The sequence below is a fragment of the Gossypium hirsutum genome, chromosome A04 (genome assembly GCF_007990345.1).
Source record: "Gossypium hirsutum isolate 1008001.06 chromosome A04, Gossypium_hirsutum_v2.1, whole genome shotgun sequence".
Classification (NCBI taxonomy): Eukaryota; Viridiplantae; Streptophyta; class Magnoliopsida; order Malvales; family Malvaceae; genus Gossypium; species Gossypium hirsutum.
In genome coordinates, this window is record NC_053427.1 from 63,904,703 (window position 1) to 63,920,215 (window position 15,513).

A 15,513-nucleotide genomic window follows, 5' to 3' on the forward strand; every position below is an offset into this window, starting at 1 on the left:
AAAATAACCATTATGATACATTATTTACACATGAACTTACCTTGGTACCAAAATACAAAGATTTTGCAATTTAGTCCACAATATTTTCTTTTCCTCGATTGAGGTCGATTCCACGTCTTTCTTGATCTAAAATAACACATTTAGCTTATTTAATACTCACATTATCAAATTAATCCTTAACTCAAATTTGGCAAATTACAATTTTACCCCTAAAATTTTGCATATTTACATTTTTGCCCCCAGGCTCGGGATTAAAATTTATTCCTTATTCTTATGTTTTACAACATGCTGATCACTTTTCTCTTCTATGGCAACATCAAATTCTCACTCTAACATGTACTTGTGACTATTAGGTATTTTTACCGATTAAGCCCTTTTACTCGTTTTTGCTTAAAATCGAGTAGTACAAGTTGTCTAACATAATTTAAAACTTCATATTCTATCATAAAACATCAAAATACACAAATTTCACCTATGGGTATTTTTCCAAATATAAACCCTAGGTTAAATTATTGCTAACATAAGCTTTATCAAGTTACCGGGATCTCAAAATCGTAAAAATCATTAAAAATGGGGCTTGGAATCACTTACTATGGAGCTTGGAAGCTTGAAACAAACCCTAGCTATGGAGAACCCTTGAAATTTCGGCCTAATGAAGAAGATGGACAAAAATTGGCTTTTAATTTTGTTTTTAATTCATTTTAATAACTAAATGACCAAAATACCTTTACTACTAAACTTTCCAAAAATTCCTTCCATGTCCTAATTTTTTCCATGAACTTAAAATTGGTCAAATTGCTATTTAAGACCTCCTCATTAATATTCCAAAACAATTTCATACTAAAACCTTCTAGAATGCAAGTTTTGCAACTTATTCGATTTAGTCCCTACTTTCAATTTAAGCACTTTAGGCATAGAATTTCATCACGAAATTTTCACACAATCATGCAATCGTATCATAAACCTAAAAATAATTATAAAATAATTATTTCTATCTCGGATTTATGGTCACAAAACCACTATTCCGATTAGGCCCTAATTCGGGATATTACAACTCTCCCCCTTTAAGGATTTTCGTCCTCGAAAATCTTACCGGTAAACAGATGTGGGTATTGATTTCTCATAGTTTCTTCGAATTCCATGTAGCTTCTTCTACTCCATGCCTTTGCCACAACACCTTCACAAGTGCAACATTTTTATTCCTTAGTTGTTTGACCTCTCGAGCTAAAATCTTAATCGGTTCTTCTTCGCAGGTCATATCTGGTTGTAGTTCAATTTCTGTCGGTGAAACTACATGTGAAGGATCCGAACGACACCGACGTAACATAGATACGTGGAACACATCATGAATCTTCTCTAATTCAGGTGGTAATGCTAGCCGATATGCTACCGGTCCAACTTTTTCAATTACTTCATACGGCCCAACAAAACGCGGACTTAATTTGCCCTTCCGTCCAAATCTAAGGACTTTCTTCCACGGAGTCACCTTTAAAAATACTTTATCACCAACTTGAAATTCAATGTCCTTTCGCTTTAGGTCTGCATAAGATTTCTGTCTATCCGAAGCAGCTTTCAAACAATCTCGAATTATCTTCACTTTTTCTTCAGTTTCTTTTATTAGATCAACTCCATAAATCTGATTTTCCTTGAGTTCAGTCCAATACAATGGCGTTCGACACTTACGACCATATAATGCTTCATAAGGTGCCATTTTCAAGCTCGTCTAATAACTATTATTGTAAGCAAATTCCACCAACGGTAAGTATCTTTCCCAACTTCCTTGAAATTCCAATACACAACATCTAAGCATATCTTCAAGAATCTGAATTATTCTTTCTGATTGTCCATCAGTTTGTGGATGAAAAGCAGTACTGAAATTTAACTTCGTACCTAACGCGTCTTGCAACTTTTGCCAAAACCGCGAGGTAACCTTGGATCTCTATCTGAAATAATCGATAATGGTATTCCGTGTAATCTAACAATTTCTCTAATATATAGTTCAGCCAACTTGTTAGAGAATAATCCGTACGTACTGGGATAAAATGAGCCGACTTAGTTAATCTGTCAACTATTACCCAGATGGCATCTTTCTTTCCCGGAGTCAACGGCAATCCTGAAACAAAATCCATAGTAATCCGATCCCATTTCCATTCAGGAACCATAATAGGCTGGAGTAATCCTGAAGGTACTTGGTGTTCAGCTTTCATCTGTTGACAAATTAAGCATTTGGACACAAACTCTGATATATCTCTTTTCATTCCATTCCACCAATACATTTTCTTCAAGTCATTATACATTTTCGTACTACCCGGATGAATCGAGAAATAACCACTATGTGCTTCCTGTAGGATCTTTTGAATCAATTCCTCATTCTTCGGTACACAAATTCGATCTTTAAACATTAAGCACCCATCAGAACCAATTCTGAAATCTGATCCCGTATCAGCTTCACACTGTTTTCTTTTGGCTAGCAAATCTTGATCATTTTTCTGAGTTTCAGAAATCTCTTGTAAAAACATCGGTCTTGCTCTTAACTCTGCTAGAATCGAACCGTCATCTGACATTTTCAACTGAGTGTTCATAACTCTCAAAGCAAACAACAACTTTCTACTTAAAGCATCGGCAACCACATTCGCTTTTCCCGGATGATAATCAATAACAAGCTCATAATCTTTCAATAACTCCAACCATTTTCACTGTCTCAAATTCAAGTCTTTTGTGACATCAAGTATTTAAGACTTTTGTGATCGGTATATACTCGGCACTTTTCACCATACAAATATGTCGCCAAATCTTCAAAGCAAACACCACTGCAGCCAATTCCAAATCGTGAGTAGGATAATTCCTCTCATGAGGTTTTAACTGCCTCGAAGCATAAGCCACCACTTTTCCTTCTTGCATGAGTACACACCCCAAACCATTTAGAGAAGCATCACTATACACCACAAATTCTTTACCTAATTCGGGTTGTACCAACACTGGTGCTTCAGTTAATAACTTTTTCAATTCTTCAAAACTCTGTTGACATTCTTCCGTCCATTCAAATTTAACATCCTTTCGGAGTAGTCTAGTCATAGGAGCAGCAATTATAGAAAATCCATTTACAAACCGCCGATAATACCCAGCTAGCCCCAAGAAACTTCTAACTTCAGTTACGTTTTTCGGTGGTTTCCAATCAACAATGGCTGAAATTTTACTAGGATCAACCCGTATACCATCACCTGAAACAATATGACCCAAAAATCCAACTTCCCGGAGCCAAAATTCACTTTTACTAAACTTAGCATACAGCTGCTTATCTCTCAAAGTTTGCAAAACTATCCTCAAATGCTCAGCATGCTCTGTCTCATCTTTTGAATAAATTAAAATATCATCTATAAACACCACAACAAATCTGTCCAAGTATGGCCGAAATATGCGATTCATTAAATCCATAAACACAGCAGGAGCATTTGTCAACCCGAATGGCATAACTAAAAATTCATAATGACCGTACCTTGTTCTAAAAGCAGTTTTAGGCACATCCGACTCCTTTACCCGCAGTTGGTAATACCCAGATCTTAAGTCAATCTTTGAAAACCATGTCGCTCCTTTTAGCTGATCAAACAAATCATCAATTCTTGGCAACGGATACTTGTTTTTGATTGTCACCTTGTTTAACTGCCGATAATCAACACACAACCTCATAGAACCATCCTTCTTTTTCACAAATAACACGGGAGCACCCCAAGGTGAAAAACTCGGTCTCACAAAACCTTTATCAGTCAACTCTTGCAACTGCGACTTTAATTCCTTCAACTCTACTGGTGCCATTCTATACGGAGCAATCGAAATCAGAGCTGTTCCCGGTATCAAATCAATACCAAATTCTACTTCCCTGACTGGAGGCAAACCCAGCAATTTTTCTGGAAATACATCCGCAAATTCACACACAACCGGAACTGATTCAACTTTCTTTTCAACTTCTTTTGTATTAATTACATACGCCAAATAAGCTTCATAACCCTTTCTCAGATATCTTTGAGCCGACATTGAAGAAATCACACTAGGCAATGCCTCTGATTTATCTAATTCAACCCGCAGAGTTTCACCATTTTCACACTTTAATTCTATAACCTTTTCTTTGCAATTTATTTTAGCATCATGCAATGTCAACCAATCCATACCTAAAATAACATCAAACTCATCAAACGGCAACAACATCAAGTCGGCCGGAAAGTAATGATCCCGAATCATTAAAGGACATTTCTTACATACTTTATCAACAGTCACACATTTGCCTAACGGATTCGACACTCTAATCATAAATTCTGTGTTCTCAACAGGTATATTCATACTAGACACCAATTTCATGCACACATATGAATGAGTAGAACAGGGATCAATCAAAGTAATAACATTAACATTATAGAGAGAAAATGTACCGGTAATCACATCAGGTGAGGAAGCATCTTCACGCGCTTTAATAGCATAAGTTCTAGCCGGAGCCCTTCCTTCAGGTCTAACCAGTGCATCCCTGGCTACATTCTTACTGCTTGTTTCACTTCCAACTTTTCTCGGATACCTTCCCCTCGAGTCTGCACCACTAGCTTTTACATTCTGAAATTTTTCTTTCTCAGCTCTCTCTGGGTAGTCTCTAATAAAATGATCCGGAGAACCACATCGAAAACATTCATTTGCTCTGCACGGACCAAAATGATTTCTACCACATCGCTAGCACTCGGGTTTAACAAATCTCGAGTTCCCTACACTGGCTGCAGAAGTATTCTGAGATTTAGGACCCACATTTTGCTTCTTATAATTCCCATATGATTGTCCAGCTGAAGCTTGGGAACGAGGATTCATATTCTTTGACTTTCTAGGTTGCTGTGAAAATGAACTACTCATCGATCTTTTCTTCCAATTTCTAGTCTCAGCCTCTACCTTTTTCTTTTCTTTAAGTAGTTCTTCAGCCTTACAAGCTCGATCAACCAGTACTACCATTTCTTTTAGTTCAAGGATCCCGACAAATACTTTAATGTCTTCGTTGAGCCCGTCTTCAAATTGTCGGCACATCTTGGCTTCTGTAGGAACATATTCCCTGGCATACTTACTCAATCGAACAAACTCTCTTTCATATTCTGAGACTGTCATATTACCTTGCTTCAGCTCAAGAAATTCTTTACATTTCTGATCAATAAACATTTCACTAATATATTTCTTCCGAAACTCTTCTTGAAAGAATTCCCAGGTTACCCTCTCTTTCGGTACCACCGAAATCAAAGTCTTCCACCAATTATAGGCTGAATCTCTCAACAAAGATGTAGCACATTTCAAACATTCTTCAGGTGTACAAGATAATTCATCAAATAGCCGGATAGAATGTTCAAGCCAGAACTCTGCTTTATCTGCATCATCATCAATATTTGCTCTAAATTCTTCAGCCCCTTGTTTACGAATTCTGTCAACGGGGGTTCTGTGAAATTTTATCATATCCATACCTTGAGGCATCGGGGGTACAAGTTGAGGAATTGGGGGAGGTGGGGGAGGTCGTACATTTGGGTTCGTACGAACGAACTCAGAGTACCATGCACTCATCATTTGGAGAAAGGCTTCCCGATCCCTTTCTCCTCCTCCCTGACCAACAGTAGGAGGTGGGTTTTCAGTCGGCGCTACCCCTTCAGCCGGAGCTGGCGCATTACTCTCTACTTCATCTGCCACAGCTGGATCGGGATCCATTTACTATATAAAAATCATTTAAAAAGGTCAGAAGTCGTCACACTATCACAATTCATACATATGGCATGTATAGCAAAATCCGTACATACAACACGTAGTCCGAGAACCGACTAAACCTGCTCTAATACCACTAAATGTAACGTCCCCACGCCCGAGACCGTCGCCGGAGTCGAGTATCAGGTGTTACTAAGCTTAATTTAACATATTTAGAACTTTGGATTATTTATTTCTACATTCACAGCTTTTAAGCTACTTGCATCACAGTCACAAGAAAAATCATATCTCGAGTTATGAAACTCGAAATCAAGATTCGTAAATTTTCCCTAAATCTAGACTCATATACCTATCTACTAATTTTTTTCTAGAATTTTTGGTTGGGCTAATTAGTACAGTTTATTAGTTAAAGTTACCCCTGTTTCAGGACTTCACTGGTCTGACCTCTGTTTACTACGAACCACATTTCTCTCTGTAAAAAATCCATATGACTATGAGGTTTGTTTCTAATGAAACTAGACTCAATAAGTATTCATAGAATATAAAATAAACTACCTAATTATATCTTTACAATTTATGGTGAATTTCTAAAGTTGGAACAGGGGATTCGGAAACTGCTATGACCCTGTTTCACTAAAATTCAAATATCTTGTAACATATAATTCCTTTACCTGTTTCATTTGTTTCATGTGAAACTAGACATAATAAGATTCAATTTGATATGTATTCCATCACCAAGTTCAATTTCTATGATTTTTAGTAAATTTTTAAACTCACGTCAGTGTTGCTGCAGTATTCTGTTTATGGCAAATTTCATCCCTTTTATGAGTTTTTATGCACTAAGTATCTTAATAATTTTCCTTAACATCAAATATAATCTAAACTAAATATTTTCATAATTTATCATTATCAAGCATTTCCTCAACCATTCCATCACCATACCATAAGATCATTTACACAAAAAAAAAGTATATTGCTATACATGCCATACTTAAATTTACAAGCCATTACCAAAAGTCTTCCGGATAATGTGACTGAGCCTTCGACCTATCCCGACTCCTGAGTTGGCTTGTCCAAAACTACAATGAGTAAGAAGGAGGGAGTAAGCATAAATGCTTAGTAAGTTCATATGCAAATAATAAGTAACATAACAAACAGTCATACCAATCAACATTAGCATGTATCACTAAAACACATATCACATTTTTAATCATTTTTCATCATCTTATTACCTTATCGTGGTTGTATCAATACTCAACCCGAGGGTTAAATACATACCTGTCCAAAATAACCATTTCACATCACTCACCAATACTTCTCTTTACATCTCGAATATTCCTCCATTGAGTAGAACTTTACCCGTTGAACACATCGGAATATAATTCGGATACATGGATAACTTGCACATAAGTGCCATATATGCAATCAAGCAATCATGTAACCCGCCCATAAGCGAACTCGGACTCAACTCAACGAGCTCAGGCGTTCGCATCCATAAGTGAACTCGGACTCAACTCAACGAGTTCGGATGCCTAGTTACATCTCACGAACTCGGACTCAACTCAACGAGTTCGGACATTCGCATCCATAAGTGAACTCGGACTCAACTCAACGAGTTCGGATGCTCAATCATCCTAGTGACATGTCACTTGTATCCTAATCTATTCCTAAGGTTCAAATGGGATTTTTCCTCGAACACTTATCCTTGCCGTCTTCCGTAGAATGCCGAAATCAATACTCGGTAACAATTATATTTAACAAGTAGTTCACATAATTTACATATTATTTGAAATTAACCACAAAGCATACATTTCATAATAAAATTCAGCATAACATATAATTAACATCAATAACTTAAAAATAACCATTATGATACATTATTTACACATGAACTTACCTTGGTACCAAAATACAAAGATTTTGCAATTTAGTCCACAATATTTTCTTTTCCTCGATTGAGGTCGATTCCACGTCTTTCTTGATCTAAAATAACACATTTAGCTTATTTAATACTCACATTATCAAATTAATCCTTAACTCAAATTTTGGCAAAATTACAATTTTACCCCTAAAATTTTGCATATTTACATTTTTGCCCCTAGGCTCGGGATTAAAATTTATTCCTTATTCTTATGTTTTACAACATGCTGATCACTTTTCTCTTCTATGGCAACATCAAATTCTCACTCTAACATGTACTTGTGACTATTAGGTATTTTTACCGATTAAGCCCTTTTACTAGTTTTTGCTTAAAATCGAGTAGTACAAGTTGTCTAACATAATTTAAAACTTCATATTCTATCATAAAACATCAAAATACACAAATTTCACCTATGGGTATTTTTCCAAATATAAACCCTAGTTTAAATTATTGCTAACATAAGCTTTATCGAGTTACCGGGATCTCAAAATCGTAAAAATCATTAAAAACGGGGCTTGGAATCACTTACTATGGAGCTTGGAAGCTTGAAACAAACCCTAGCTATGGAGAACCCTTGAAATTTCGGCCTAATGAAGAAGATGGACAAAAATTGGCTTTTAATTTTGTTTTTAATTCATTTTAATAACTAAATGACCAAAATACCCTTACTACTAAACTTTCCAAAAATTCCTTCCATGTCCTAATTTTGTCCATGAACTTAAAATTGGTCAAATTGCTATTTAAGACCTCCTCATTAATATTCCAAAACAATTTCATACTAAAAACTTCTAGAATGCAAGTTTTGCAACTTATTCGATTTAGTCCCTACTTTCAATTTAAGCACTTTAGGCATAGAATTTCATCACGAAATTTTCACACAATCATGCAATCATATCATAAACCTAAAAATAATTATTTCTATCTCAGATTTATGGTCACGAAACCACTATTCCGATTAGGCCCTAATTCGGGATATTACACTTACATGGGACCACTTATCGATGCCAATGCCATGTCCCAGACATGGTATTACATGAGATCACACATATCGAAGCCGATAGCCTAGCTATGGTCTTACATGATGTTCTCATATCGATGCCAATGCCATGTCCCAGACATGGTCTTATATGGGATCACATAACGATGCTGATGCCATATCCCAGATATGGTCTTATGCGGGATCTCCTCAACCCAAAAGTCATGATATTTATACACTAAGTATTCCTAAGGTTCAACCGGCTTCCATCACCTCAAATCTTTGTCGAACAACATCAATAATACTCGCAAAGGAAAATATGCAATTCATGCAACATTAAGTGTTAAATGTATAATAAAATGCTCTATCAATTACACACAGACTTACCTCCATACAAAAATGTAGCTAACTATTCGATTTAGTCCACAACCTTGTTCTTCCCTCGGTTTAGGTCTGGACTTCTTTTTCCTTTATCTATAATAGAAAATTTCACTTATTTAATTATCACATTATTCAAACTAGCCCATAAATCATACTTTGGAAAAAATTACAATTTTTCCCCTAAACTTTCACATATTTACGCTATTGTCCCTAAGCTCGTAAAATGAAATGTGTCCAATTTATTTGTTACTCAAGCCTAGCCGAGTCATATTCCCTCTTATAACGGCCCACATTTTTCATCAAATCACATTTTTAACACCTATTTTTACATGTTTTACAAATAAGTCCTTTTAGTTGTTTTCTTGAAAAATCACTTAGAAAAAGATATTCATTTAACACCAAACTTCCATATTCCTCCATTAATCATCAAAATACATGCATGACACACATGGGTAAACTTTTGAACATAAACCCTAGTTCAAATAAAGGGTAGAAATAGCTAAATCATGCTTCTAGGTTCTCAAAAATGCAAAAAAAAACAATAAAAATAGGTCTAGGATTGACTTATTATTACGCTTGAAAAGTTGAAAAAACCCTAGCTATGGTGGTCCTCCAAGTTTCGGCTATGGCATGAGAAAGATGAGCAAATTTTTGCTTGATTTTTCCCTTTTTAATCTTTTATTAACCAAATGATCAAAATGCCCTTTTCATTAAACTTTTAAATTTTATCTATGCATGCCCATTTTTGTCCATAAAAATAAAAATTAGGAAAATTTCTATTTAAGGACCTATAATTAATAATCCAAAGCTATTTCATACTAAAATTTTCTAGAAACACATGTTTTGCAACTTATTCAATTTAGTCCCTAAAGTCAAATTGGACACTTTACCTATAAAATCTCTTCATGAAATTTTCACATGAGTATGAAATCGTATCATAGACCTCATAATAAAAATAAAATAATTATTTATACCTCAAATTTATGGTCTTGAAACCATTGTTCCTACTAAACCCTAATTTGGGATGTTACAATAAGCCTCCACTTATATCAAAGCACATGAGTTGCATACGCATGGTCAGTGACTAACTCAAGATTTAGGTAAATAATACCATGAAAGTCACAAGTGAATTAATTCACAAATGGATTCAGCATTAATTCATCTTGGGTCCATCCAATGTATCATTCTACCAATGAATACATTTATGTCTCTACTCATGGAGTCAACTGCTCTGATAGCCAAGACTAACCATCTCTAAGTATTTGAATCAAATTCTCACTTTGATTCTTTTACGGGATTATGGACTCATTTAGATTATCTACTGAAGTAAGTTGTCTTTCTCGCAATGTAAATGTTCTTTACAATGCCACTTACCTTCAGTTTGCACTTTAGATAATCAATGAGCTAATATTTGCTTGTCCACAATTTTGCTATGCATGTAAAATATAAAAGACAGAAAATACAAAAGACATAATAGTGAAATGTGAAATTAACTTTATTTATTTATCGTTCAAATAAATAGAAAACAGTTACATGTTTACTACAATATGGGCACATTTCCCAATAGTAACGTCATTCACAACAATGGAATTCATTGCCCGAGACATGGGTAAATGATATCCTCTCATTGATATTACATGGTTGATGAAAACTAAACATGGCCATTGGTCTTTTGTCTTTGTGATAAATGACTTAATTACTATTCAATAGTAATTGACTTTTTATGAAGGAATATGTAATGATTACCATAAATAAAATAGGATCATATTGGGATAGTGGATATTATCCCAAAGAGATCAAGAATAGCTTATGAATGTAACACACTTATGAAAATGTCATTGGACGAGCACTGAGTAGTCGATTTCGTAATGATATATTGTTAAGGAAGCTCAATCATGATACTACAGTGGAATGATTTCATGACTAAATTATTTTATAATTAATAGGTGAAAAGCTAGAACATAATTATAAAATTTGAGCCCTAATTACATATGTCCAATCGGTCCCTCCGCTAGCTCGTTGAAACTAGAAATGAATTGCGTGTTTGAATAGAAATGAACAACATGAATAAGAAAAGAGAAATAGGAAACATTTAGGAACGATTATGGTTTTTCTTAAAATGGAAAAATGGAATCATTTGGAAATGAATGTAGGTTTGCAAAATGGAAATGATTTATTTGCAATTCTATATGGATTACTTAAAAATGATCGAAAGAATGAGTTTATGTTTTTGAGCTGCTTTAAAGCCTGAAAATAAAAATAAACAATTTGGGCACAATGTATGAAATATTAAACATATTTTCTCAAATTTTACTGGAGGTAAAATAGGGATGAGAGAATTGTTTAATATAGAAAATTAAAGTTTATTTTTGGAAATAGAAAAATTGAGTCAGGTTGGATCATATTATAGAGTACTAGATCAAAGGCCCAAGAAGTACTTGTTATTGGACCTACTGTGAGAGAGGCCCAAAACCCCTCATATAACATGGAAGGGGTGGCAACCCTAGTAGGAATACTACGATGCGTCGTCCACCTCACTCCTACTCTAAGTAGGAAGTTACTTTTTTATTTGAAATAGACTACTACAACTTAACAATGGTTCTACCTTTTCTTTCTTTTAAGTAGATGGTACCGTAGAGCATTATATATAACTTTAAGAGATTGTTACTTTGCCGAAAAATAGAAAGAATTTATTCTCAACTATCAAGCATATTTTTCCAGAATAATAATTCTGTCGGTTTCTATTAAGAAGAGAGAATTTTTATTTTCACCCCAAATAAAATAGAGAAAACTTTATCTAGTTTTGTGCTTCGATACATCTAGTTCGAGCCCACACTCGAAGCAATTCATGGTACGAGAATAGCGAATAAGATTGTTTGGTTGAAAGTCGGGAACAATAAAAGTCTGCTAAGCCGAAAACACAAGTATGAATTTGGTTGGGGTTTATTGCTATAATTATCACAACTCGGGTCAATTTTCAAAATTTTAATTTTCCGCTAAGAAAACCATTTTCAAATCGGTTTTTGAACAAATTATAACTGTCAAGTTTAAGGACTAAAATGTTCATGCCCTAATGTAATAATAACTATCAAGTTTAAGGGCTAACTTAGGGTGGGTTTGGGACGGCGGTGCGGTGCAATGCGTTTAGCTTACTTTTTGTCTCACGCTACAGTATCTAATCTCATCGCCACCGCTGCTTTTACACTAATTACAGGTAAACGCACCGCCCATCCAAACTCACCCTTAGACATAGAAAAAGTCCAAACCCTAATATGGGAATAGATTAATTCTTTCGAGATTTATTATTATTCTTTTCAATAATGTTGTTTTCAAAGTTTGAACCTATATATTTTTTTGAAAAAATATAATGTACCTTATCGCTTAACCTAAGACTAAAAAAAATCTAATTTTAGCATTTAAATAATATTCGAAGTTTGTGCAATGCAACTATCTATAGTTCATTTCAACTTCTTACTAATAATAATAATAATAGATAAGCAAGAATGATTTGAATATCACTTGAACTTACATAGAAAAGGAGATTACTTGAACTTATATAGTCGTTGAATCAATTTGCTTAATTTTGATTCTTCAAATAATGGACCATTTAGATTACCTATTAATATAAGTTGTCTTCTTGCATCACGATTTAGTCACATGATGTAAATTAATATTAGTTAAATGTTAGGTAACCAATGAGCCAATATTTACTTATACATTTTGTTTTTCATGAATAAACCATTGAGGACAAATATACAAAATATAATAACTTTAACTATGAAATTTTATTAACCAATCTATTTAAAAAGAAAAATTACAAGTATTAATAACGAACAACTACACTAAGAGTACTAAATCCCAACATCGTATCTGAAGTTCAGACTTTAATGTGGGAACAATTGTGTTTATGCTCCAATGTAATAATAATTGTCAAGTTTAAAGAATAACTTAAATATAAAAAAGTCCAAACCTTAATATGGGAATAGATTAATTCTTTTAGAATTTTTTGTTATTCTTTTCAATAATATTGTTTTCAAAATTTGAACCTAAATTTTTCTTTTTGAGAATATAATATATACTAGAAAAATCTAATTTAGTATTTAAATAATATTTGAATTTGTGCAACGCAAGTTTACTTGAACTTTTTAATAATAATAACAATAATAATAATAGTAGTAGTAGTAGTAGTAGTATAGTAGATAAGAAAGAATGATTTGAAGATCACTTGAACTTACATAGAAAAGAAGATTACTTCAACAATAATGAAGGTATTAAAATAGAAATTGTTTAGAGGTTACTCGCAATTATACATTCAAAGGCCTTCCGAGAGAAAAGAAAAGAGGAAATCCAACCTTTTGTAATGGTTTACGAACGTTTAAATTAAACCTGCAGATGGAGGGTGTTACTGAGACTTAGTGATTTCCTCCAATATGTCTCTCACTAAGAGTGACATGTTGCAGTAAGATGATCCACCGTTTTCCAGAGACTTCCTTGCAATTTCAGCAAGCTTTCGTGCTCGAACTCTTCTGTTTTCGCCTTCTTCACCGCCATCCATCAACATATCTATGGCTTTCTCAACTTGATGTTTCTTCACCAACACCCCCAGTTTCTCTTCTTCACCCCATCTAACGGAGACTTCAACCCCAACCCCAACTCCGATCTTCAGAATTTGGACGATGAGTTTTTCGTTAAAGAATTGTTCCGAGAATTGAGGCCATGTTATCATTGGAACCCCGGAGCATACAGATTCTATGGTTGAATTCCAACCACTGTGAGTTATGAACCCTCCTATTGCAGGGTGGGATAAGATAAGAACTTGTGGAGCCCAACCCTTGATCAAAAGCCCCCTCCCTTTGATCCTCTCCTCATATTTCTGCTCTGAAAACCACTTCTCTAGCTCCTCAGCTCTTTCATCGCTTGTTTTGACTACCCAAATGAATGGTTGTTGTGATGCTTCTAGACCTAACCCCAGTTCTATTAGTTGTGCTGGAACTAGACGGCATAGGCTACCCAGGCAAGCGTAAATAACTGACCTTGGTTCCTTCGAGTCGAGCCATTTCATGCATTTTTGTTCCTTGATCGATGCTTTGTTTCCTCTTTCAAATTTGTCCAAGTTCATCTTGTTGCATAAAGAAACCGGTCCAATGGTCCAAACCTTTTTCTTTATAGCCTTCTGGTACTGTTCCACGCACCCTTGCTCTAGTTCATTGAAGCTGTTTATGACAACACCGAAAGCACTCATTTCGGCCTCTTGCATCTTGTTCCGAACATCGTCCAGGTCTGGCAGACTAACAAATGCTCCAGGAAGTTGAGCCCTTGTTATCTCCACCGTTTGTGGCAATCCCGGCACCACGAACGGTTCCGTATCCGAAGCAACCGAAAGATGAGCCTTGTGAAGCTTCACATTGTGAGAGCACAGCAATGAAAAACAGCCCATCCCATGGAAAACAATCCTGGGAACGTTAAACCTTTCAGCAGTTTTGGAAGTCCAGGAAAGACACTTATCTGATATTATGCAGCTGGGAAGCGGCTTTTGTTGCTCCAGGAATCGTTCCAATGGTTCTTGCAACATTCCGAGTGCATTGTAGAACCTTTTCAATAGATCCCTGGAAGACAAAGTGTCAAGGTTCTCGCATCCCACAGGGAGTCCGACTTCCCGGCATGGAAATGGGATTTTCACTACTTGGATCTGAAGCCCTGATTGGGTAGCTCGTTGGATGACCGAGTCGAACCTGGACGCATTGTGGGGCGTAGTGACTAAGCTTACCATCACCCTTCGTTCTGCAAGAAGCTTGGCCAAGTCAATCATAGGAATCATATGACCTTGCGCCATGAGCGGGATCAACACGAAGTGTAGTTGCTCGGCCATTGAGACGAACAATTCCAACTTTGGCCAGTCGAGTTGGTCACCTAAATTTTGTTCTTAATATCACGTCTATACGTTTTTTTGAAGGTTTCTTACCAATTGCAGGTCTTATAAGGTGAGCTTGACTTTGAATAAGTCCAAATATATATTAGTTAAAAGGGAATGTTAAATAATTAGTATGTATAATATCGTTTACTTCATTTTTTCTATCAATATCTATCTAACTAATATATATATAATTGACTTGACTTGGATTTTGTGTTTGATTAAGTCATCTCATGCCCTATGTTTGGTGTTGAATTAGTCAACTTGTCGGCCTTGTGGCTTTACCCCGGCAACCACGCTAATCATAGCTCTGATGATAGATTGGTTGGTCTTTAAGCTTCTATTTCCTCGTTTTATATCAGATTTGATGTTGATAACATTTTTTGTCGCTTTCTTCAATCAATTACATCAAGAAGCTTTCGCGTTATTTCCTTCTTCTTCATAAATATTTTTTTCCTAAGATTGTCCTATGCTGAAATTAATCCCAAAATTCTTACTGTTAACTAATTATATTAGATTTTAATTTACATTATGATGATCCAACAATATTTTTTTAGAGTAAATGAATAATTAATGTTTTTTTTAAATTGGACTGGTAGTCGAATCGGTTAA

The 15,513-nt window shown here is 35.1% G+C and overlaps 1 protein-coding gene across 1 annotated transcript; it reads right to left on the reverse strand.

Moving 5' to 3' along the window:
• Positions 1-13,186: 13,186 nt before the first annotated feature.
• Positions 13,187-14,954, reverse strand: LOC107948120 (UDP-glycosyltransferase 73D1). Its single transcript, XM_016882589.2, has one exon. It carries the CDS (start codon positions 14,857-14,859, stop codon positions 13,393-13,395), a length of 1,467 nt encoding a protein of 488 aa, XP_016738078.1. The 5' UTR covers positions 14,860-14,954; the 3' UTR covers positions 13,187-13,392.
• Positions 14,955-15,513: the final 559 nt, after the last annotated feature.